The sequence below is a fragment of the Pelodiscus sinensis genome, chromosome 17 (genome assembly GCF_049634645.1).
Source record: "Pelodiscus sinensis isolate JC-2024 chromosome 17, ASM4963464v1, whole genome shotgun sequence".
In the NCBI taxonomy this organism is placed as follows: domain Eukaryota; kingdom Metazoa; phylum Chordata; order Testudines; family Trionychidae; genus Pelodiscus; species Pelodiscus sinensis.
In genome coordinates this window covers 26,030,956-26,056,812 of record NC_134727.1, presented here as the reverse complement: position 1 = coordinate 26,056,812, position 25,857 = coordinate 26,030,956, and the positions used below count along the sequence as shown (strand labels likewise).

At 42.3% G+C, this 25,857-nt stretch overlaps 1 protein-coding gene and 1 long non-coding RNA gene across 5 annotated transcripts in view; one reads left to right on the top strand and one right to left on the bottom strand.

The window, feature by feature from the left end:
* The window catches only part of LOC112544642 (uncharacterized), a 34,750-nt gene extending 11,348 nt beyond the window's left edge, over positions 1–23,402 (top strand). Inside the window, exons 2-4 of the long non-coding RNA XR_012896355.1 lie at positions 16,243–16,335; positions 20,808–20,932; positions 23,264–23,402. This is a non-coding gene — a long non-coding RNA (uncharacterized LOC112544642). The remainder of the gene's footprint in view (positions 1–16,242; positions 16,336–20,807; positions 20,933–23,263) is intronic.
* The window catches only part of ACSL6 (acyl-CoA synthetase long chain family member 6), a 124,713-nt gene continuing 104,728 nt past the window's right edge, over positions 5,873–25,857 (bottom strand). For 3 of the 4 annotated variants that reach the window (XM_006116077.4, XM_006116076.4, XM_075900364.1), the window contains exons 15-21: positions 25,165–25,237; positions 23,411–23,499; positions 21,007–21,123; positions 18,647–18,790; positions 16,874–16,975; positions 15,934–16,005; positions 10,951–11,775 (exon numbers count right to left, since the gene is read on the bottom strand). In XM_006116077.4, the coding sequence (XP_006116139.3) occupies positions 11,635–11,775; positions 15,934–16,005; positions 16,874–16,975; positions 18,647–18,790; positions 21,007–21,123; positions 23,411–23,499; positions 25,165–25,237 (738 nt within the window). In that variant the 3' untranslated portion in view covers positions 10,951–11,634. Of the gene's footprint in view, positions 7,793–10,950; positions 11,776–15,933; positions 16,006–16,873; positions 16,976–18,646; positions 18,791–21,006; positions 21,124–23,410; positions 23,500–25,164; positions 25,238–25,857 lie in introns of those variants that run through there. The other variant, XR_012896353.1, reaches the window with a different exon arrangement.

Genomic DNA, 25,857 nt, shown 5'->3' with positions numbered 1-25,857 from the left:
CCTGCTACTGCCCAGCCACAGGGACCAGAACTCCCTGCTACGCTGTCCGTTCATCTGCACACCTCCCCCCCACCATGAGGCTCCCAGCTGAGTCCCCGCCCCCCCCCACCACCACCACTCCTGTCCCCCGGCACAACCTCCTTATACCTGGGCTCTATGGTCCAGGAACATCCGTGGCTCGTTGGCAGACCAGAGAGTCCCAGTTAAGGGAGGTACAACCTGTAGTTTATATCCTGCAAGTAATATGCAAGTGCTAGCCAAGAACGCAGGGTGCTCTTGCCCAGAGCAGCCAAAAGCATGTACAATTCCTTAGCTTGCACTGAGGACTTGTGCCTTGTCCAGGAGGTATCTTTTAGAAAAAAAATGGTCTGGACATCACAATTCCATTTCTGTGTTCTTGGTAGGGATGTTACATCGGGTAATTGAATAGTTGTGTAACCACATAAATTCTTATTGGTTACATGACTATTCTATAGTCCCCGGGGGGGGGGGGGGGGCAGCAGCAAGTGCACTTTGACCTCACCCAAGAGCCCCGTCACTGCATGCTGCTGCCTCTGTATGAGAGGCAGCGGTGCGGGGTACCAGGCAGGAGCCGATCTGTGAGGGAAGACAGTTTAAAAACTAGCTCCCCACGCAGACCAGCTGCTCACTACCTTATGTTGCTGCCTCTGATACAGAGGCTGAAAGATGGGGTGGCAGCAGCCCTTGTTCACAGGGGTCTGAGCTCCCTGAAAACAGAGGCTGCTGCAGCGGGGGAGGCTGCCGTGGACACAGGATGCTGTGTGGGAGGCAGAGCAGTCTCTGTCCACAGGGAGAGCTGAGACACCCCCCCCCCCCAGACAGGGGCTGCTTCGTTGCAGCCTGCCCAGCCCCCTCACCCCATAGAGGCAACAGCCAGAGGGGGCTGGCAGCATTTTGGAGTGCTGGGGGAACCAGCTTTTAAGATCTACAGAGGCAACAAGGTGAGAAGAAATCTTGTCGATTACATGCATTTAACCAATAAGCCTAGGCTTATCGGTTAATCATATAGTCGACTACACATTGACATCCCTAGTTCTTGGTTTATACATTTATATGCATATATGCTTAGTCTTAGAATTTCACTGCTTGGAATTCTTATAAGCCAACCGAGTGCTTCTTGAATCCAAGCTTATATGTTACATTAGCACATTTTGACCAGAAAAATAACATAACAGAGCACTCATTTAGTCATAGTGCAGATACTTTTCATTTTACTAACGTTCATATCATTTTTTTAATTCTATAATATTAAAAAGAGTGCATACACACAGAAGAATTGAATTAAGAGACTCAATTATTTTAAACTTTATTGTTTTACACACAAGTTCTGAAAAAATACTATGCATTCCCCATTGTCAATTCTATTAAACAAGCTTACACATTTGGTTATTTTATTGTTTGTTTTAAAACAACACTGAACTGAAACCATTACAGAAAGGCTGCTGTATGGTCATTTTCAGAGAAATTTGAAACAATCAGTTCCTTGCAGATTGCTAATATTTATATCGGGTTCCAGTGTTCTTTTGGTCACTGTTTTTCCCCCCTGTATGTTTAGTATAGGCACACATTCTGAATGACTAGTTTCTGACCATGTGGACGGAGTGCTAGAATAAGATTTTATAAAAGATTTTATTATAAGTCAATGCACAAGAATATTTTATGAGCAATTTTGAGAAATGTGATAGTTTAGTTCTTTACAAAAGTTTACATAGATTCCTTTTATATTTTTGATATACATGCTAATATATCAAAGATGCCTTTTTACATGTATTTATAAGTCATAGATTTTAATCCCTTCACTTCAGTTGAAAATTAATAAGCAACAATTAGGAAAATGCCAGATGTGTGATTGCTGCAGTTATGTTTTTAAAATGAATTATAAAATGGTCTACTAAAGTGAAGGGGTTAAAGAGGCTCTGATGTCTCATGGAAAACATTCTATTTAAGAACACTTCCACTCATGTACAATTTTCTGGTGTTTTCCCCTCATTGTTGAAAGTTAAAGGTGCTTGGTTAAAGACAGAAATGAATCCCCTGGCTTCACTGGAGTCAGTGTTAAAATGCCTATTGATGTCAGTGGGTCCAGCATTTCATCTGGGATCTTATTCCTTAAAAATTAATCTTCTCTTATTAATTCCTCATTTTAAGATATAGTTATGACAGCACTCAGATCATTGTAAGAACTAATTGTGATTAACTGACAGTCCCCTGGCCCAAATTACTACTGTTGTAACACATAATTTTACTGGAGTCAGTGTACGGATGTAAAGGAGTAGTCAAGTAGTCGACTACTCACAGAGGTAGAAGGGTGGGGGGGGGAAGTGTATCAGAGGCAGCAGGGAGAGGTGAAGCAGGAGCCTGCAGGTTCTTAATACATTTAAAAGGCTGAAGTGCAGCATAGGGAACCAGGTGCAAGCTAGGAATCAGCTGTTCCGGCTTGGGCCTGGTCCCCACTGCTGTACTTCAGCCTTTTAAATGTATTAAAAGCCTGCCAGCTCTTAATACATTTAAAAGGCAGAGCTGCAGTGGGGTTAGCTCCTGAGGCTACTTATCAACTAATCAATGGAAATTCCATCGACTAGTTGATTAAATGCAATTTAACATCCCTAGTCAGGGACCTACCCCCACTGCAGCTCCATAGTTTAAATGTAATAGGAGCCAGACTACCGGCACACCCAGCTGCTACTAGATTTAAACTGCAGAGACGCAGAGGGAGTAGCTCCTGGACCCACCGCGAGCCAGGACTGAGCGCCTTTCCTTATCAGCTAATCATGTAGTCGATACAAGTTGTATTGACTACAGGCAGTCCCCGAGTTACGCGGATCTGACTTATGTCAGATCCGCAGTTACAAACGGGGTTTTTCGCGCCCCGGAGGACGGGAGCGGCGGGATGCCCAGATGCGCCGCGGTCCTGCCGCCCGCATCCTCCGGGGCGAGAAAAGCTGCTCCGCGTCTCCCTGGTCTGCAGACCAGGGAGACGCTGAGAAAAGCTGCGGAGCATGTGGGCAGCGGGACAGCCCAGACGCGCCGCAGCTGTCCCGCTGCCTGCGTGCTCTGCGGCTTTGCTCCGTGTCTCGCTGGTCTCCAGCAGACCAGCAGACCAGGGAGACGCGGAGCAAAGCTGCGGAGGACCCAATGGCGGGACCGCGGTGCGTCTCAGTCCGCCGCCCGTGTCTCCCTGGTCTGCTGGGGGTGCGGGCACAGCTAGTGCGCCCCCCCCCTCCCCCAGCAGACCAGGCTTTTCTCTGGAGGCCTGTGGTAGAGCAGCTGGGGTGCTGCCGGTTGGTCCCGCAGCGCCGCTCTGGGTGCTACTGGACCAACCTGGCAGCACCCCAGCTGTTCTGCCCCAGGTGTCCTGATTCAGCCGCTGCTGGTCAGTTTCAGCAGCGGCTGACTTGGGGACGCCTGGGGCAGAGCAGCTGGGGTGCTGCTGGGTTGGTCCAGTAGTGCCAAGGAGCGGCGCTACTGGAACAACCCAGCAGCACCCCAGCTGCTCTGCCCCAGGTGTTCCCAAGTCAGCCGCTGCTGAAACTGACCAGCGCTGACTACAGGAAGCCGGAGGCAGAGTTGCTCTGCCCCGGGCTTCCTGGAATCAGTCGCTGATCAGTTTCAACAGGCTGAATCTGCACGCCAGTTCCGACTTACATACAGATTCAACTTAAGAACCCCAGGCGTCCCCAAGTCGGAACTGGCGTCCAGATTCAGCCTGTTGAAACTGATCAGCGACTGATTCCAGGAAGCCCGGGGCAGAGCAACTCTGCCTCGGGCTTCCTGTGGTCAGCCGCTGGTCAGTTTCAGCAGCAGCTGAATCTGGACGCCAGTTTCGACTTACATACAGATTCAATTTAAGAACAAACCTACAGTCCCTATCTTGTACGTAACTCGGGGACTGCCTGTACACAATTTGCCAGTTACCTGCCTCTTAAGGATGTTAAGTCAGTGGAGTTGTAGCTGCTTATGCTAATAATAATTTTTTAAATTAAGGAAAATGGGCCTAATAGTTCTTTGCTATCTTCTCCAAAATGAATCCTGAGTGCCCTCAATTTCCAAACAGGAGTAAAGACACTTTAGCAACTGACAGAAGATACTCTACTTACAGAAACAGAACCCTAGGAAAGGAGGAACAGGAGAATGCCAAACAAGCAACAAAGATCCCGATTTCATTCATCTGTTCCCTTATAACAACAACAAAGAACTCGCAAAATGCAGAACTTAGATATAACTGCCTCAAAATGTTTTTTAAGGTTTTCTTTGAGACATCAACTCATCTTTAGATGGTTTGTTTTCATGCAAAAATAGTATATTCTTTCTGTGTTTACATTTATCTTATAGTCGTTTATTTACACATAGATCATACATTTGTGCTTTTCACACATGAAAAGAAATTATCTCATTTGTTTCATTCTAGAAGAATTAAAGACAGATTACTTTGTTAAATGCAGCAAAATTGTACCCAAGGGCAGAAGTGACATTGGACCTTACTATTCCTAAGATTGTAACAATTGCATAATGTACTGTAAAAGCATACTTTAGCAGCAAAGGAATTACCACTTATTTTCTCTAATGTACAATATAGAATCAAATATTTTACTGTGATCCATTGGCTTTTCAAGCTCAGCATTACTTAATTACATGTATGGCCAGTCCTGTAGGGTTAGGGCTCCATGCTGATTTTGTCCAAGTTTTATTATGTATCTTTTTTTCTTTGATGGTTTAAGGGTCAGGGAAGGTAAGTTGGCTATGGAATATATTGAATGAAGAACATCAGTTACACATAACTATGCATCATTCTCTCAAGGGGATTGGGCTAGAACAGGAATGGGCAACCAGGAATGGTGGGTGGGCTGTCTGAGTGGCCTTCCTTCATCTCAGTGGGCTGCAGTAGCCACATAGAAATCCCTGTGTACTGGCATGAACAGGGAGGGGCTATGGAGGTGGGGGGAGGTGCTTTTTTGTAAATGTGGGCCACAAGGGTGTGAATGCACCCCTCATGGTCCCCCAAGGAGGGAAATCAGCCCAAGCCTTCCCCCAGCCGGCCAGAGCATGGGGGAGGGAGACTCAGGCAGTCCATTGCTCCTGCCTTCCCCTGGCTAGCCAGGACATTCTTACTTGGGGGACCATGTGGGGTGCTTTTGCACACATCACCACATATGGGCCTGCTGTTTGTCCCTCCCCTTCTCTCTTCCGCCCCCTCCCACTGCCTCTTGTGCACTGGTGCCCAGCATTTACCTGCTCCTCCCCCTCCGTCCCAGCACTTTGGAGCCCCTGAATTGCCTAATTCATGCTCTGACCCCACTCCTCCCCATCCCTCCTACAGCTGTAAATCTGTGAATCAGCTGTTTGCAGTGTTTCAGCTCTAGGAGGGAGAGGGAGGAGCAGGAAGTGAGGGTCTCTGGTTCTCTGATGCATGGGGGGCAGCCAAAGGGTCTGCAGGCTGCAAGTTAGCCACCACTGGTTCTCTCATATGACCATGGGAGACATTCAGGTGGCATTTTATCAGGCCCAGGGAAACTCTTTTATGACTATATAGTGGGGAAGAGCAAGCGGTAAAAGTAACATAAAATTTCTTAGGGTACGTCTACACTAGCTCGTTAGTTCGAGGGCAAGAGGAGTTGCAAATGAAGCCCGGGATTTAAATGAAGCCCCTTAGTCCGAACTCCGTGCCAGTGGCTACACACGGCATGGAGTAGGTAGTTCGAATTAAAGATCCTAATTCGAACTACCATTACTCTTCATGGATCTTTAATCCTAATCCTCATGGATTAGGATCTTTAATTTGAACTACCTACTCCATGCCATATGTAGCCGCAGGCACGGAGTTCGGACTAAGGGGGATATAAAAATGGCGGCGCCCAGGAACATGCAAATGAAGCTTAGGATATTTAAATCCCGGGTCTCATTTGCAACTCCGCTTGCCCTAATTACCCTACGTAGCTCAAACTAACGAGCTAGTGTAGACGTACCCTTACTGGTACTGTCCTATGGCAAGCCAGGTCCCTGCTAGCTCTTTAAATAACTTCTTGCTAACTTTTGCTGCAGCTCAGCCAGCTCTGTGCACCAGGGTGAACCTGCTTACTTTCACCTCTGGAAAGCGTGCCTCATATTGTGAATTGCACATATTATACAATATGGTGTGTAGAAATACCTCAACATATGAGTCTTCTCAAGACGATGCCATCTTTGAGGGAATGGACAACTGGCACAACATAGGCGCCTTATTCTGCTCTCACCCTGATATCACACCATTATTGACTTCAGTGGAACTACTATTTTACAACATGTTGTGTAAATTATTACCCTGAGATGCTATAAAGAGGTCACAGGGGACTTCATACCTAATTAAATACTGGGGTTTTCCTTGCATGGGACACGCTTTTTTTACTTAAGGAAAAAACAAAATGTGCACAAGGAAGACAAAGGTGCTTCATACTTATTTAAGAAAAGAATGCTAGTGCTGGTCATTTTAAAGAACATAGGCACAAGTTCATTTGAGGTTTTAATCCCTTTGAATGGTTCCAAGGTTAGCAAGTCTGAGGGTGATCCACAGACGAAGTTCTAGTTACGCAAGATAAAGTTACTGTGTGGTGCAGGTGTGTGGTTTTAGTTTGTGTAGCTAACATTTTCTCCGGGATTTTAAAATTTACACACTTTTGGGACATGGATGTAGAACAATGTTCATCAGCAACAATTCTTTCCAAATTTTACATTATCTTAGTGTGGTCATATACATATTTTCTTCTTCCCACTTCTAATCACATCCCCTTTAATATTAAAATCAAAAAGCATGTGAACCATAAATGAATCATATTAGGGTCCTCAATATTTCTACAAATTTAGAGATCAGTTGTCTGGCCAGGTCACGTGAACTGAATCACTTTAAAGGAAAAAGGCAAGTGAATTAAATTCATGCTATAGAAAAAGGTCTGGGGAAAATAGCTTCTTTACACACATTATTATTTAAGGAACTAGTTACTGGTTCTTAAAATAGATCATATTTGATTCCGGATGAAGAAAAGGTGTTGCACTTGATGCCTGGCATTGTGGCTAGTCATTTGTATCAGTGTAAATCACAACTGTTCCAGATCACAATGGTAGTGTTTTACACTATTTTTGTACAGATGGAAATGACTGCACAAAATGCAGGCTAAAGAAGAATCAGACCCATAGAATGCAAACATTTCCACATGCGATAGAATCAAATAAAGATGTTCTGTACAGCAAGATTATAGAACTGCGGCAGACTCGTAGGTATTTTTAGTTATTTGTTCTGAAATGACTTTAATAGAACAGACCCAGCGTAAAAGTAGCTCATTAGTTCAATGTATTTCATTTCTTTAAAAGCATGCAGTGCAATTTCAGAAGGAAAAAATAAATTATTAATCTAAACTGTCATATAACTTAGGATCTTTAGTATGAAAATCAATAATGGTTTCCAATCTCAGACAAAAAAATAAGTTTATATTCACTGCCCTAACAAACCATGTACTTTAGCAGCCCATGCTAGCGTAGAGACTGGTAGAACAGCGGTTACTAAAATAATAATAATAATTTAGATTCTTGATCAGCAGGAAGAAGCCATCAAGGCTGTTGGCTCACAGAGTTCTCAAGTTCCATGACTTGTACAGGCTTACAACTATGCTGTTTGAGCATGTGGTTCCAGATCATTGTGGAGATATTGTCTTTCCAGTGACTTCCCCTTTGCCACAGTGAAGGCTTCATCCAGATCAACTGCTTTATATGATAATGGTGCTCATGGAATTGTATTAGAACTCTGCAAATGTTCAAAATAGAGAGAAGGATCCTTCCTCAATACATCTTGATTCAGTTAGTCAAAGAAAAATTTCAAAGTGGTTGTAGCACAAACATCAGTCTCCCTAGCTGAAAGCTCAGTTGCGAAGACCCATAGAGAGAAAAATAAATAAACCTGTGCCCCCTCCCACTTTTGAAATGCAAAAAGAAATAGAATAAAACCCAGTGTCCCTCCCCCCAAAGCCTGCTGCCACCTTAACTGCTAGACAACGCCACAACCCTCCTCTCCTTCAAACAGCCACTTACAAGAAGAGAGAAATGTAGGTGATATCACTTTTGCAGAATTTAAACACTGTCTCTCATACACGCATGCTATGCTTCCATGTTGGTGGACAGACAGCTAATGTATTTTTAACACTTTTGATCCATTATTGCTTAGGGTGCATCTACACAAAAGGACTTAACTCGAAATAAGCTACGTCAATTGCATATCTTATTTCGAAATAGGGAGCATCTACACAGCACTTATTTTGAAACAGGGCACTCTTCCTCTCACTTCCCTTACTCCTTGTACAATGAGGGTTACAGGACTTGGAGTAAGCAGTCCTCCAGGTTGACAGTATTTCGAAATAACTGCCTCCTGTGTAGAAGCGGACTAAGTTATTTCAAAAGAATGTTGCTGTGTAGATATACCCTTAAACTGCAGAAGTGGAAACACTGCGACATCTTTAGCTGGACACAAAGACTTTTAACATTAAATATCCAAATATACTGAGACAACGCAAATCTTTAGACCCACATTAAAAAAAAACCCAGCAGTCTAAATTATTTTTTCTGGTAAATCCATAAAAAAAACTGGCCAAGCCAGTCATATGTTAGCCAGATGGTAACCTGACCTCCCACCCCCATCAAGACACCTCACAGTGGTGGTGGGAAGGAAAATTGTGGAGGAAGCTCACTCCTCAGCCATATGGACACTCAGGAGTAACACCTCTTCCTACTCTCCACCAACACAAGGATGGCCCTCCACCCTTGCACTATAGCAATGGGAATATGAGGCCATGCTTTTGTAACCACCACCAGGCGGATTTGAACCTGGCACCTCTGGAGTGGAGTATAGGAACATCTACCCTCTGAGCAAAAAGCCAGCAGGCTCCTAGTCCATGCTGTAGAGGTCTCTTGATCTTAGCTGTGGCTGTGGTCTAGGTCCCACTGCATTGGTCAGTGAACCACAGAAGGTGTAACAAAAAAGACAGGACTATGCAGCACTTTAAAGACTAACCAGATGGTTTTTTAGGTGATGAGCTTTCGAGGACCAGACCCACTTCCTCCAGTCAAATTGTGGAAGAAAATTGGCATGACCATATACACCATCATGACAGTTTTCTTCCACAATTTGATCGGAGGAAGTGGGTCTCGTCCACGAAAGCTCATCACCTAATAAACCATCTTATTAGTCTTTAAAGTGCAGCATTGTCCTGTCTTTTGTTTCTGCAAGACCAGACTAACATGGCTACATCTCTATTACTATTCTACACAGGGTCGGCCCGAGCCGTTTTGGAGCCCTGGGCCCAGGCAGGCTGCACCGCCCCCGGGTGCAGGGCACATGCGCAGGCCCGCCCGTGGGGTGCACGGCACATGCGCTGCCCAGCCCGGCCTGGCCCACACTGCTAGTGCACGCACCAGGCCATGCATGGCCCCGCAGCCGTAGGGGCAAGAGCACTGCTGTCCGGCACCGTGGGACTGGTGCCGCGGGAGCCGGGCGCGCGGCTCCTGATGTCCTGATGGCAGCTGCAAGGGACGCCACGCACCCCTTACAGCTGCCATCAGGTGCCCCTTGTGGATTGGCGCCCTGGGCAGCTGTCCGGCTCACCCATACCTCTGTCCAGCACTGATTCTACACACAAGGCATGTGTGTTACACTTTCTCGCAAGTAGATTTGTTTGACTGGATACTGTTCACAATTATAGTTCATATATTGGGCCAGAGTTCCATTCCTCTACCTGCAGCTGTTCCAGGAAGTTAATCTGATTGGACTGCACAGCATTAGCAGCAGGTGAAGCAATAAACTAAGAAAACAAGGGAGCCTAGGAGGGAGAGAGCTCACTTACACTAGTTAGTCTCTTCTTGTGACACTTTCTATTTTGAAGCTCCCACAGGAAGCTGATCCTTCTGAATAATCAGTCTGCCACAGAGCCAGGAATGCTTCCACAAACTTCCCAGCTTGCACATTTATGAACCCAGAGGCATAGCGTGTTGAATCAGCCCCTTAAGGAAGGGTACGTCTAGACTACATGCCTCTGTCGCCAGAGGCATGTAGATTAGGCTACCAGACATAGTAAAATGAAGCGGCAATTTAAATAATCGCCGCATCAGCTGTTTGTCAGCTCAGCGCGACAGCCATGTAAATTTAAATGATGCGGCGATTATTTAAATCGACGCTTCGTTTTACTATGTCTGGTAGCCTAATCTACATGCCTCTGGCAACAGAGGCATGTAGTCTAGACGTACCCGAAGTTCTATCTGCCATGCTATAAACTAAGTTCAGATGCACAGAAAAAGAAACAGAATTCTAAAACTTCCTAAAACATTTTTGCAATTACAAAGTGATATTACTCTGGCTTTTTCCATTAGACCTAATAGGCATATTATGTACAAATAAAATCATGAGATTCATTCCTTGTTCTAACTCAGCTACCCCTCTGAAGCTTCTGTTAGAGTATGTCTACACTACAGCGTTATTTCAAAATATCTATTTTTTTATATAGTTATTATCAAAATAACTATTATTTCAAAATATCTTATTTTGAAATAACGTGTCTACACACAAAATGCACTTCAAAATAGCTTTTTGCTATTTTGAAATAGTGCGTCCACACTGATTGGACGCTGAATTGCATTTAAGGCCAGTCAGAACTGGCTCCGGCAGGGCATCAGGTCAGAAGTTACCTTGTTGTCAGGGCAGCCAGCAGGGCACCCTGGGAAGGGCTGGAGGCCCCCTATTTCAAAATAAGCATCTACTCAGCACTTATTTCAAAATAGCAATTTCGAAATTGGTGCTATTCCTCATGTTTACCAATCAGGTTTACCAATTTCTAAATAAGTCCTCCGTTATTTCAAATTAGTTTTGAATAGCAGTTGGCTTGTTTGACACTAGGAAAGTTATTTTGAAATAACGGCTGTTATTTCAAAATAACTTTGCTGTGTAGACATACCTTGAGTGTGATCGTTGATGATTACATAAAAAGTCAATGGAATTCATGTCCTGCAGCGTATAAAAGCTATCACTTATTAAAAAAAACAAAAACAAACAAACAAACAAACAAAAAACCCCACAACAACAACAAAAACCTCTGGCCAAGTAGCTAGCTTGAAGTTCTATATAGGGAAGACAGATTTAGTTGTAATTTTCATGACCAGTCTTTGAATGTTTGAGGCAGACCACACAATTGAATTGTCCAGGATTGTAGTTACTAATCTGTAACATTAAATATAATCATATCAACAGATATATCACATACCTTTTTCCTGGTGTGTAATCAGTAAAGTTTTAGGGAATTAACAACAACATAATCTTTCATGATATACTTAAGATTTGTTGGAACTTATGCCAGTTTTTATGGGTATATTGTGTAATTTTCAGTAGTCTCCTATAGTTTATATACTGTAAAAAGATAAGATACTACAGCTGATGAAAAAGAAAAGTTACTGTTATATCAATGGTGAGGTCTTGGAACAACAAAAAGTTCAGAAACAAAGTCAGATGCTTAATCATTTCAACTCTGTCATTCTGGCTCTGTACTTTTGAGTATGCACTTCAATATTGCTATAAAGTCCATTATTCAGAAGAATTTTCCTAAAGTTTCATATGGAGACACTTGAATAAAGCTCTTCTATTTGTTTTTTGAAGTAATCTCTTAGCTCTCGTCTCTTAGCCTTTAGCGTTGGTGTCAACAAGCCGTTTTGTACTGAGAATGTATCAGAATGGATGTAAATGGCTTTGACCTGAAATAGAAAATGCAAATATTTATGGCAAAACTAAACTAACATAATCCATTATTAAGTAGTACTAATCGAAACTACTGAAATTGTAACTATCCTGCTTAGGTCATCAGCAAAAAATGACTTTCTTGGATCCATTTGCAATCCCACTGGTTGTCTGTCCATATCCCAAAGCATCCATGCACTCTTCTTCGTTTAACAGAATGCTCAGGACTGATATAAGATTTGAGTTACAGATAGGGATTTGAAGGTTTAACCAATTAACTGACGAGTCTCACCCTTAAGCCTCACTCCAGCTTTGACAGGGCTGGAATAGCCCCTGCCTGCAGCGGTGGGGAAGGAAAAGAGGTGCTCCAGCTCATTGGCAGGCTGGGAGCCGCTCCAACCTCCTTTCCTCCCACTTTAATCAGTTAACTGATTAAACAATATTTAACTGATTAGCCAATTAAACAGGATTTTACATCTCTAGTTGCAGGCTAGAACTAAGAAGCACTAACAGAGTGGAGAAGGGAAGTTTGAACACCACCAGTCAGTACAATGGTTGTCTCTCCCCAGTTTTCAATCAGTCTGTCCTTCTTGCTTTTATTACCATCATCTTCACCCTGCTCCATAAACCTTGGTTCATACCACTCCCCCACAAAAATATTACCCCCCAGCCTTAAAAGAAATACTGTATGTTTCCAGTCTGGTCTGCCAACCAGACAGTGAGGCTATGTCTACATTGGGACCCCTTTCCAGAAAAGGGATGCTAATGAGACACTTCGGAATTGCAAATTCCGCGGGGGATTTAAATATCCCCCGCGGCATTTGCAAGAACATGGCTGCCGCTTTTTTCCGGCTCGGGGTTTTGCCGGAGAAAAGCGCCAGTCTAGATGGAATCTTGCTGAAAATAAGCCCTTTTCCGGAAGATCCCTTATTCCTACTTTCAAGGAAAGTAAGCAAAACCCCGAGCTGGAAAAAAGCGGCAGCCATGTTCATGCAAATGCCGCGGGGGAGATGTAAATCCCCTGCGGCATTTGCAATTCCGACTGGTCTCATTAGCATCCCTTTTCCAGAAAGGGGTGCCAATGTAGACACAGCCATCATGAGAGCAAAGGAACATAGCCACCTTTCCCATCTGCTCGAGCCACTCTGATTTTTTGGGGATATGTGTGACTCCCCATCACAACATTTCCACGTAGCTGAAGGGTCACAGAAGATAGGAAGGTGTCAGAGTCAAGAGAAGAAGAAATTATATTCAGGGACATGCACTTTCTGAAGCATAGGTTTACATCTACCCAAAATTGCTAACTAGCACTGACACGGCCTTCATGTCGCTTTACTAGCCTAGGCATAAAAGTCTTCAGATCCAAAATCAACATGATGATGCTTGTGCCAAAAAAAAAAAAAAAAAAAAAAATTTAGTGACCAGTTATAGTAATGAAAATCACTCAGTCCCAGGCAAACAGCATTTGACAAGGCTGCCCTTGGTGTTTGAGCACAGCAGGAGGCTTCGTGGTACAGATGGCAGGTGGTTGTGCTTCCAATATATTTATGGTGGTGCTGTGTGGTGGGGAACTATAGAATACATCTGTGCGTGGCTGCTGGCCACGATTCACAGGGTTCAGATAGGACTCCTTAGCCATCCTCTGCCTTTTTTGTCCATCGCCAATCCACTTCATGTTTGACAGACTGAAGTTGTAGGAAGTGTGGTATAAGAACGGCCTTTTTACTCCATGAATAGCTGTGGCTTTCTTTTCCCTATGTGCATTATATTCCAGGGGCAAAATGAAGGGACCACAAATACTTTCTTTACATACTGTGGCAAAGTGACTTTTAAAAGGGACTGGTGATTTTGAGCACTGTAATTTTTGTATGCTTCACTTGAGACACAATAAGGAGGCATGATTTTGAAATACTCGTCCTTTCTAAATTGTTTAAGTTGAACACCTTTTGAAAATGTGTTGAATTATATGCAATTAAAAACAAAATGTTTACATAAATCATCATCATCGTAGTACTTAAAATGGTAAACTTTATGGCTTGATGTTATAGCTATATAAAACAGTATGAAAGAGTTTGATACAAATTACAAGATTCCTCAAATTAGCAATATCCTGCCTTGATTCAAGAAAAGATTTAGAGAAAAATTATACCGTCCAATGCCAAAGAAAAGAGTTTCTGGTAAATTCACATACCATTTGTAACTTCTTTAAAAAAATCTCTATGACAAACATGCAGAATATATTGAATCTACTACTCTCCAACATATTTTTATGTATTGGAAATTCAGAACTTTTCTGCTCAGAAGTGCTTTGGGGTTACTGGAGAACTAGTGAAATGGTGATATCACAAGAATTAAGATAGTGGAAGTGGAGCAATTTGTGAGGGGAAAGGATTTTTAATTGAACTTGTTTAAAAATTCTCGGGTTTGCTTTATTTAGTTAATGCCAATAGTCATTAGACCAGATACTCTCTGTAACTTAGGGCACATCTACATAGCAGGGCTAATGCCAAAATAAACTACACAACATGAGCTACATTAATTGCGTATCTTAAGTCGAAATAGCTTATTTCAGCTTTTGGTGCGGTCTACACAGCAGGAAGTGAGAGTTAGAGCACTCTTTCTCCGACTTACCTTTCTCCTCGTAAAATGAGGGTTATAGGAGTTGGAGTAAGAAATCCCCCAACTCACTATTAATTTTGACATTATGTCAAAATAACTGTTTACTGTGTAGATGCAGACTAGGTTACTTCAGAATAACATTAGTTATTCAAAAATAATGCTGTGGCGTATACATAGCCTTAGTGATTAGGACATTCACCTGGGACATAGGACACCAAGTTCACATCTCAACAATAGTTGGGTTGACTGAAACTGCATTTTTAGCAAATAAACTATTTGTGTGAAAAATTTCACCCAACTCTATCCACAGGGAAGCTGAACCCATGCCAAGGGACTCTCTGTATGATTCATACTGGTCAGATAATCTGCCCAGTGTTAGGTCATAACAACAACATACTGCTTTACACAGGAGACTCTACACAGAAGGCACTTGTTTTCAAATTGCAATACATTCAAGAATTTCCTTTGCATAGTTTCTCCCTAGATTTTTAGTATTGAAGTTAAGTTTTCATTATAACCTCACTGTTTTTAATGCATGTCAGTAGAATTGGTGAGTTACGGGTATTCATATTGTGAAAGTTAGGGCAGGAACAACCCAAGGTAATTATTAGACAGCCAATTTAATGTATTATAACCCTCACTCCATGTGGAATTTCTTTAAGCAGTTATGGAAATGTCAGGAAAATGGAGACAAGACGTATGGTTTCAGGAACTTCTGCAAACTAGATTTTCATTGGACTTCTCAAGCAAAAAATGGACAAACAAATGAAGCTTACTAGTGACCTTTAAATAATTAATGTCTTAGAATCTGATATTCACTTTTATATTAATATTTTAACAGAGACAAAATATTAACTTAGAGATATTTGATGTTGGCCTTTTTTGTGTTTTGATCAATATTATCGCTTACACCATGAAATACTGCATCAGTTTCAGAATGTTCCTTCTGGAATGTTTGTAGTTCTGTTGCAGAAAATATTTAGGCAAGCGTCAGAAAGGATTAGTGCATGCACTGAAAATAAACAGAGCAGTTGTACAGTATTTTCTAGGTCATTACCAGAATTATACTGTAACTGTGGACCAGATCCTACTTTGCAACATTGGTTTCAATGAGAGTAGGATCAGGCTCCTAAAAATATTGGTCTTGGCCTCTGGTGATTACATCAAGGATTATACAGAGCATGCTATTGTATTGCCTATGCACCCATCATTCCCACCAAATCTGCTGCTGTGTGTGGAAAGTTAGATCAGGGATTAAAGTCCTTATTTAACCGAAAGAAGAAAGTATTTTGTCAGTGGTATAGTGCTGCTTTCACAAAATTCCTGCATGGAACCACTAAAATACTAATCATGAGGCTTTAATTACTGTGGACCTTTGTGGCAATATTGGTGCATTCTTTAGGGACCAAAGGATTTAAGAAATACACAAATGCAAGCTATAATTACTTACAGACACACTATAATCAGACATTTAGGGTATATATGATGCATACTAACAACTGCCTATTCATCATAAATGGCATGTTATTTGACCATAAGGAATAATGTTCTTATACCTGCTCAAAAGAATAAAGTCCACTCTCCTTCCCTAGCCGCACCATATCTTCCATTATTGCTTTTGCCAGTTCCTGCATGAGAATAAATAATTATCCATTACTTTTCAAAAGACATCTTTACATCCAATTATATTAATCATTAGGAAAATAAACTTTACTGATCAAAGCACAAATACGCTGTTGATTCTGGCAGTTCATATGTCAAGTAGCATGCTGCTTTAAAAGAAATGTCTTTATAAATAGAAAACTTGTCTGAATGTCTTATAAATGAGTAATGTAATAATATTTTATGCTCTTTATCTTTTATAGAAAATGTAAAGGCTAACGTTTTCAAACTACAATGGCCGAGGATGGACATTTAAAGCTGTAATCCTTCAAACTCTTTTAGACATGCTTATTAAGGTGCCTACCTATGAATATAAATGCCTAATTTTAGCCACCAAGGCAGAATATTCTCCCTTAAACTTTGCATCTTGCCATTATTTATAAACTATTAATTTTGCAGCTGAGTTCAACAAACAAACAAACAAAGTGTTACCTTTCATACACATCTAAAAAAAGACATTGCATAGGTTTACTTATAGAAAAAGATTGTATGATATATATACACGGAAACATTCAGAAGAATGGGCGTAATTGCACAAATGAGCCATCTAGTTCGGTATAGTGTCTGACTGCAGGCAATGCCCAGTGCTTGGGGGGAAAAATGTGGAATATGCAGGTGCAAGATTACTGATGACTTTGTCTTCTTTCGTATTAGGAAAGTGCCAAGTACATTAGTAGTGCTATTAAATAACAATGATGTTAAGGCGTTTAAAAGCTTGGTTTGCCTATTCTCTTTTATGTGTGCATACCTTTATTTCAGTGCTAGCACTTCCTGCATGATATTACAGATTGAGATTAATTAAATGTACCCATGTATGTATTTTTAAGGACACACCGTATTTTTACAGAGCTCTGCATGTGTTCCCTCAAATCCTCTTTTCTTTGCCCAGCCTGGCATCACTTCAGAATCGGGTACAACAATTCCAACCAAGAAGGCCTGTTTCATTTAAAAATAAATAAATAAATAAAATCAACTGAGGAAAGACCCATATTTAACATAAAATATTTTAGTACATAATTAATTTCTCTTAGTTTGCTAGGTTTAATAATTTCAATAAAGCACTTTATTTGGATCAAATTTCATGAGAAAGTATTTCTGATGAAGATAAAAGTGTCCAAAAATGACAGTTAACATATGTCAGAACTTGGCTCAGATTCTGCAATTTGAATTCAACTCTGCACTGAAGCGAACAAATTTATTTTGCTTTTATGGTAGTATAAGTGAAAGTGGATCTTGGTCCATTTTGTTTTTCATTGTTCCATTCATGGATCTCTGACCATCTAGAGCAGGGGGGGGAAAGCTAAGGCCCAGGAGCCATATGCGCCCCTCTCCTTTCCCCCCCCCCCCCCCCCCCCCAGCTTGCCTGGATGCAGCCCTAAGGCTCAGGGCTCCTGTGCTGGCACTCCAGCCCCCTCCCCCACAGTCTTCCATGGTGCTGAAGTACACAAAATCTACTAGTCTGGGCCCTCCTAAGCTCTGGGCCATATCTATGACAGTTTGGGGTGGGTTTTTTTTTTTTGGCTTCTCATCTATGTGCAGCCCCAGACAGATTTTTCTATAGGTCAGCAGCCCCAGACCCAGAAATGGTTTCCCACCCCTGATCTAGAGAAATCATATTGATGTCAGGGAAATGTTTGGCTCAGGGGCATGATCAGTGAGTAAGAACATCAAAAGAGCCACACTGGGTCAGACCAAAGGTCCATCTAGCCCAGTGTCCTGTCTGCTGACGGTGGCCAATGCTAGGTGCCTCAGAGGGATCAAACGGAACAGGGAATCATCACGTGATCCCCCTCCTGTCATCTATTTCCAGCCTCTGACAAACAGTGGCTAGGGACACCATTCCTGCCCTAGCTAATAGCCATTGATGGACTTATCACCCATGAATGTATCTAGTTCTTTTTTGAACCCTGTAAAAGTCCTGGTCTTTAGTTGTTAGGGGTAGTTGTTATGGTGTATGAAATTGCACCTGGTGGTATGTAAAACACCAACGACTGATGGATAAATTGGATGCTTACACATGCAACTATTTCCACCCTGTACACAAATGCAGATTTTTCACACAGAAAACATTAGTGAGAAGAATTATGGGCAGCATTTCAGAAGCCACTTTTGAAAATATGAGCCCAACTATTCTGTTGTAATACAGAGACTAGTTCTGCCCATCTTCGTAAGCACTTGGTAGACAGACCTCAACTGCTGGTCCAATGCAGAACTTTAGTGATGCATGGTCCTGCACTTGTCCCACACTTGTGAATTAAAGTGCATTCTAGCAGGCACTCTGCTGTTCTCTATTTTTAAAAGTTGATGCCAATGGTTCAGCACACCAGCAGCCTAACCTTTTTCAAGTTTTTTTTAATAGGCATCACAGCAAAGGAGAGTTTTAAGAAGAGATTTGAAGGAGGACAATTAAACTAGATTCTTGCACATTTAATCTTTGTATAGTTGCTTGAGTGTTTGGGGGCCTAACCAGAGATTGTAGCCAATTCCAGAATTGAGAAGGAGGGAGGTCAGGGGTAGAAAGGTCACCCAAGTAACCCAAGTGTGAGGCGCAGGTCCTGTCTAGCACAGGATCTGGCTTTAAAATTAGTTTGAAGTGTTACATTTTACCTGTAAGCTGTCTCCGTGCACATATATCTGGGCAATAGGCTCACTGCGGATGTAAATATTCTCAATCTTTTCAGGTGCAATATATTCTCCTTGAGCAAGTTTAAATATATGCTTTTTCCGATCAATAATTTTAAGTGTCCCAGTCTGTTGGGAAAGAGAGATGTTGGTTATCAACATTGTTATTTGAATATACAGGCCCCATAAGCAATGCATTTTTGCACTGAACTCTTCATTCAATTAAAGTGCTAACAGTAAAACTAGTAAGAGGTGCACAGTTGCTTGCCTACCAGCAAGAATGGACCATCCAGGCAGAAAAAAGATCAGAGCAAGAGTGTTTGAACCCAGAAAACTGGTCCTTCCCAGGGTTTACGGGGGGTTCAGCTGCCCAGCAGAAAATGTTGACTTTAATCAACCTTGTAGCCTTCACTTGGAAAAGAGTTTTTATGGATCAGAGGACATTTTTGATAAATATAGTCTCTTAAATACAGGATGTATTTTTAGCCTGTCAGCCATGATGGAGTCTCTTCGGGCATGTCTATACTAGGAAATTATTTCAAAATAACTTATGTCAAAATAATAACTCCCAAAATAATTATTTCAAAATAGCGTATCCACACTATGGGGAAGCATTGAAATTAGTCTGAGGGAGGCTTGCTTAATGTGGACACGCTACCTCAACTTAGAGCCCCAGGAGGCACTGTGGAGTAATTACTTTGAATGACTCTGGGGAGTAGTTAATTTCGAAATAGCAGCAGCAGAGTGTCCACTCAACTGCTATTTTGAAATACAGTAAAACTTCAATTGTCTGGGATCCAGTTGTCCGGCACTCCCAATAGTCCGGCATCAACTGGAACCCGGAAGTGCTCCAATCAGCCTCTCTCACAGCCGGGCCACTGTGAGCCACATGCACATTTGCAGCCCCATGCCATTCCGCTCATGGTCCCCAGCGTGCACAGTGTCCAGCCTGCACTTGCTAGCAGCCAGCCACTGAGCACAGGAAGCTGCCTTGGGACCTGCACATAAGGTTGGGGGAGAAGGGGGACTGGGTTACAGCAGGGAGGGGAAGTGTTTGGCTCTGGGGGACGGTAGAGGAGAGGGATTGGGTTGGGAGTATGCCCCCTTATAGTACCTCCCGGTACTCCAGAATATCTGATAATCCAGCACCACCTAGGTCCCAAAGGTGCCGGATTATCAGGATTCTACTGTAACTATTTTGAAATAAGTGTTATTCCTCATGGAAAGCAGGAGTTATTTCAAAATAACCAGCCCCTTATTTTGAAATAATGGGCTTGATAATGTGGATGCTCTGCTTGTTATTTTGAAATAAGGGGAGTTATTTCAAAATAACTCCCTAGTATAGACCAGGGCTTTGATCCAAACTTCCAAAATAAATTAAACTAAACTGTAATCACACAGGCAAGGAAAGTGCTATTGTGGTAGTCAGAATAACTGACTTAACCAAAAAATACTTCATGACTATACAGTATTTGCCATTTTGTCCCAACCCGTAAGAAACAAAATTTAAAAATAAAATAAAAAAAATTAAAAAGGTCTTTTCTCCTCTCATTTTTTTCCAGTCTAAAAAAGTATTCTGTCTGCATGCATTTGCATGTGTAAAACCAGGTCCAGAATAATGTTTAAAAAACTCAAAAGATAAAGAAAATGCTTTATTATTCAGAGGTTTCCCAGTTTTGTTTTGAATTTGTCTTTACATCTCTTGTTCCAGGTAGGATCTTTTTTTTAACCTGATAATTTAAAAATATGTTTCAATGTAGATGTTGATTGTTCCTCAAATATTATTGGAGTTTAAATATGAAAAAAATGATTTTCATAAGTTCTGAGAACCAGCAGTTCTCATTGACTTGAGTTATATTTGAGGATACTCAGTACTCCTTTAAAAAAAAAAAAAAAAAAAAAAAAAAAAGCTGCTTGGTCTTTAAAACAAGTGAGTTGATTTCAGCATTCTGCCAGAGAGGTGGCCCAATTTCAGTAGTAATTGAACTGATCTCACTCTCCCCAGTGTCATCTCTTTCAAAAATTAATTAAGGTTTGAGTGATTGACTTTAGATATTAAGATAGCCTCTGGGGAGAAGCAAATCTGCTTGATATCTTACATGAACTAATGAGATAGCAAAGAAACTTTTCTTTATGCTATACTCAGGCATAAAGCTGACCTGTATCTGGTACCCATTTGGGTGGACTTGACTCTGAGGATACACCAACTCCTTATTCCACACATAAAAAACAAGTGCACGTGCACAGACAGACACAGACTTGTTTGAAAATGTAAGTGTACCACCTTAGAACTTACATAGGGATATATAATTTACACAAGAACTAAGAAACTGTTCAGTACATACAGGTAACCATTTCCCAATGTCTCCAGTATGAAGCCATCCTTCTTTATCCAGAGCTTCAGCAGTCTTCTCCCCATCTTTTAGATAACCTTTGAAAACATTAGGTCCTTTCACACATATCTGCAAAAGAGACATGGTTGCTGACAAAATCCAGAGGTTTTGTTATGGAATTATATCAAAATGTTAAAGAAGTGGATTCTTTCCCATCTGAGTGCTCCTATAAAATAAAACATTTTAAATTATGCTACCACTCACTTTATATCTAGAGTAGTTTGTGGTTTTTTTAAAGAAGGAAAACAAGATGATGCAAAACTATGGTCAATTTGAGTGTGAAATTTTCTGGACTTCTCCCCCTCCCATCCCTAAAATTGTCTTTTGACAATATTTCATGAGAATAGAAAAATGAACTGCTAATGCATATTCTACCACAATCTTCCACATATTTTTATAAAGAAACAATTTTGCTGAAAGATGTGATCATCCCCTGCCCCCAGCAAGCCTAGTGCCCACCCCTGCTCACCAGGCAGCAGTGAACGGTACGAGTGGGGATTGGAGAACTCTGGCAGTCTCGGGGGCTAGCCACATAGCCGGAAGCTAGAGAGAAACAGTGGTTTCCCCTTCAAAGCGCCACCTCTCTCCGACCAGCAGCGTGGCTGCTCATGCCCTCCCCCTGCTGCCCTGAGGCTGCAGGTGAGACTCCCTTCCTTCCCTGCCCCAGGATTGCCAACACTCCCAGACCAGATGGACTGGCTGTCACTCCATCCAAGTTGGCAACCCTCTGACACCACAGCTTCAGCACCAGCGGCCACTCTGTGCTGGGGCAAAGGTGCGTAGGGCACCAGCACTGGTAGGGACGACCCTGATCAGATGACCCCTTGTTTCTAGAATTGCCCAAGCAAAGTAGGCTCCTAGCTCTGGTTGGGCTGGGGACTGACAGGACTTGTCTATCCCCTGTGCAGCTGCGTGTGGGAGCATGGGGAGACTAGACTCACCTTTAGATGCCTCCCCCTGCTGCAGGATGCTCTGGGACTGGGCAGCCACCCAGATGTTCCTGAAGCTGGAGGACACTTGTGGAGTTGGATCCCATGTCCCTGCTGGGGTGTTCCCAGCAGCTCAAGGGCACTTAGCTTCTAGTCAGGGCAGAACTGGGGCAGGACAAGACTTGTTCTTTCCCTGCAGGGTGCTCTTGGGTATCTCTCCCAGTAGCCATGCAGAGGAAGCATAAGTCTTGTCTCTCCCAAGCCAGACAGTATCAGCAGCTAGGAACCCCTGGTTGGGGAGCTCTAAGCAGCATGGGGGAGATCAGAACCACTTCCACCTCCTGAAACCTGCTGCAGCTGCAGGAAGCTCTGTGGTGGCTGCTTTCAGAGTCCGGCTACAACCAGTTTTTTATCCCTTTTGGGTTGGGATCCCCATGCCTACAAACACCTGAAATTTCAGATTTAAACACCTGAAAAGATGAAATTTATTAATTTTCAAATCTTGTGGCCATGAAATGACCATAACGAACCAGGAATTTGGTAGGGTCCTATTTATTTCAATAAGCGTTTCATTGAACTAAGGCTGCATGCACCTGGACGAATTGATCCTTATAACCCTAGGCCCTAGTCTTGTGAAGGGATCTACTAGGGATGTAAAAATTTGTTTAAAAATGTAACCATGCAACTGCTACCAATTCATAGCAGTTACATGCGCTATGGGCTCTGCAGTATAAGGCTTTAATAAGCTTTATACAGTGCAGAGCCCTCAGTGAAGCCTCTCCGTGAGTGTAGCCAGACAGGAACCCCCCTGACAGGGAGCGGGACTGGCAGGGAAGCCACCTCCCTGGGAGTGAGGCTCCTGGAGAGGCTTAGCTGCAGGCTCTGCAGCTGGCTTCCCAGGAGTGGAGCCGGCAGCCCCTGCTGCTCACGGACAGGGGCTGCTCTGGCAAGCCCCACGGAGCTGGAACAGCCCCTCTGCCTAGGCCGGGTGGGGAGCTGCTTTAGCCCCTACCAGTTAACCAGAACTGGTAAGGTGAGACTTACCAGTTAACCATTTACATTCCTACCACTTAGGTGAATCCTTGTGCCTCTATCCCAGTAGAGTCAATGGGGTTCTGTAGCAATGTAAGAGTTTGCTTTGTGTGGACCCTCAGCCCCTTCAAAAGTAACTAGCTGTAGCCCTACTTGTAGGTTCTCTAAAATATGCTGTATTTCTCATAAAGACTATGATGCTCTACTGCTGTTTGACCTGTTCCTCTGTTCTCTTTTTTCCTTTCTAGTCTAAACTGGTGTATAGAATGCATCTATAACTACAAGAGGCACTTAAAAAGGATTCTCACATACAAGCAGTAACAAATGGCTCACAGTGACAGCCTCTCTCAAAGAGTTAACTACTGAGGGGCAAAATCTAATGTTGGAGATGATACCTCTCCTTCTCCTTTGGAAGCAAAATAATTCATCTCTTCCACATCCACCAGTTTGATTAAATTGCAGGGCAGAGGGGCTCCTACATGACCTGCAAATCAAAGTTAAAAAGTCATTTATCATTTCTTTCTATAAATGTTACTCAGGAGGTTATTAGCAAATCACATATTTCTAGCCTGACATTCAGTGTATCTGTGTGCAGAATCCTTTAACCGGTCTGAATTGGCACCCTATTTTAAAAAGTGTAACAATACAGGACCCTTTCACCTTACCATCTTCCTCTGACCAACCGGAAATTCAATCAATCCCTCTTTTTAAGACCTAACTCAGAGTAACTTAACAGAACACAAAGTTCAATTCTGTGCACCATCTAGAAAACTCTAAGCCTTTGAGTTACCATGGCTTTAAATGCAGCTACAATGCCTTTACATTCATTTTCAATTTCTTCAAAGTAAACTGTATCTGCTTTAACTACTCTAAATCACTCCAGCTGTCAATGACAGAGATCACAGGGTCCAAGGTGTTCAGGTCTATCCCAAGGAATGGTTCCTATGAAAGGCAAAGTACACAGTTTCTCTGCCATCTATACTAGGAGAATCCTTCACATATTTGCCTAGGGTGAAGTGTGCTTAGGACTAACAAATTTAACAAAAGTGAGGATCCAGTCCTTAGTATAGATTTGTGAATGTGAGTTCATTAATTATGAGCTGACTCAGGGGCGGATATAGGGAAGGGTGCACGGGGCGGCCGCCCCGGGCCCCGCGCTTCAAAAAGCCCCACGCATGCGCCGTGGCGCCACCGCGCATGCGCATGGCATCACCGCGCATGCGCCATGGCAAAGGGGGGGCCCCGCGGAATTATGCTTTCCGGGGTCCCACAAAATGGTCATCTGCCCGAGCTGACTATTGTACCAAAATGAAGAGAGAATGTGAAACAAACATAGTGAAAAATACGACGGAAAATTGTCTTGTCTGTGCATCTCCTAGTAGGTAACTGGCCTTTTCTACTTTTGCAGAAAAACATCCTAATGCACGGCAGTTGGCACTGAAAAACATTCTGTGCTCTACTCCAATCACAGAAAATTACTGCTGAAGAGGGAGAGGTTTTTAATCAATCATTTGTGTCCAGTTTTTATGCAAGTATTCAGTTGAATGAATTAGTTCCAATGCCTGTTCCAATGCCTTTCTGTAAAAATTGATAATTAATACTGCGTTACTCTTATTATTTGCTGAGCATTGACAAGATGATGGATTCTGATTTAAGTTAGCCTGGTTTAAAGATTCTAGGTTATTATACTTTTAAATCTTTGGGAGCTTATAATCAGATGAAAAACTTTAATCACTGAGCATCTTTTCATTTTCCCATTATCTGGCATTGCATCTGTGCTCAAAGCTTGATTTTAGGGACAAGTGAATATTAATTTGTTGGTCTATTTTGTGTTGGGAGTGGTACATCTGACAAGTACAATACAATAGCATGAGTAAATCACTGCAGAAGGCAGGCCAGAAGTAAAAAGGATGGGTGATTTTTGCAGATCAGTACCAAAGAATGGTTCCATATCTCTCTAGGGAAACTTGCATAGCATCTAACCAAATTTTAACTGTCTTTGGCTAATGCCATTAATGCCTCACTTTCATGAACACTGAATTCATCCCAATTATTCAGCACAATGATAAAGTATCCTGTAGACATTACAGGTTGTAGAATCTAAATAGAATAACAATTCTGTCCTTTTCAAAGAGACTATAATTTTTACCTGATGTCCAGTCACCTGGAGTAGTAAACGTACATCCTGCTGTGCACTCTGTTTGACCATAGCCTTCATAAACCTGACAAAAAGATATATAGCTTTGAATCTGATGAAAGAATAACACTTACATATGATCTGAACATTGTTCAGTTTCTTTCTGGTTGCACAATACTGTGAATTCTAAGTCACACGCTGCATTATGGTTTGAGACACAAATTGGGTGAAATAGTATTTAGATATTATCTTCTCACTAGCTGGTCTCACTAATATCCTGGGATTGGGATGGTAGCAATCATACACTTGAAATTGACAGGGAAAGTTGCTCTGGTCCAAATTGTATAGGAAACATTGTTATATACGGTCCTGAATGAACATCACAGTAAGGATCTGAAAATAGTGGGAAGAGAGGACAGTGTACTGCTAGTGGTTGCTTGAATAAAGTAGCATGTACCTCTTTCAGAAAAACCCAATTCTTTCCAAAAATGTATTGCAGATCAGTGAAGAGCAGCTTTCTGGAAACTCTTTGCTGGTAAACTTCAGGCATCTGAGATGGGTGGGGCTTGTCAACCAACTACTTCTAGAGGCCACTAGCTTTGCCAACCAACTGAGCAGAGTTCTAGGAGAGTACAAGTTATGTTTCCTTGGACTCCCTGTATTCTACAATAACCAATGTAGCCAGCACCTTGTTTCCAGAACATT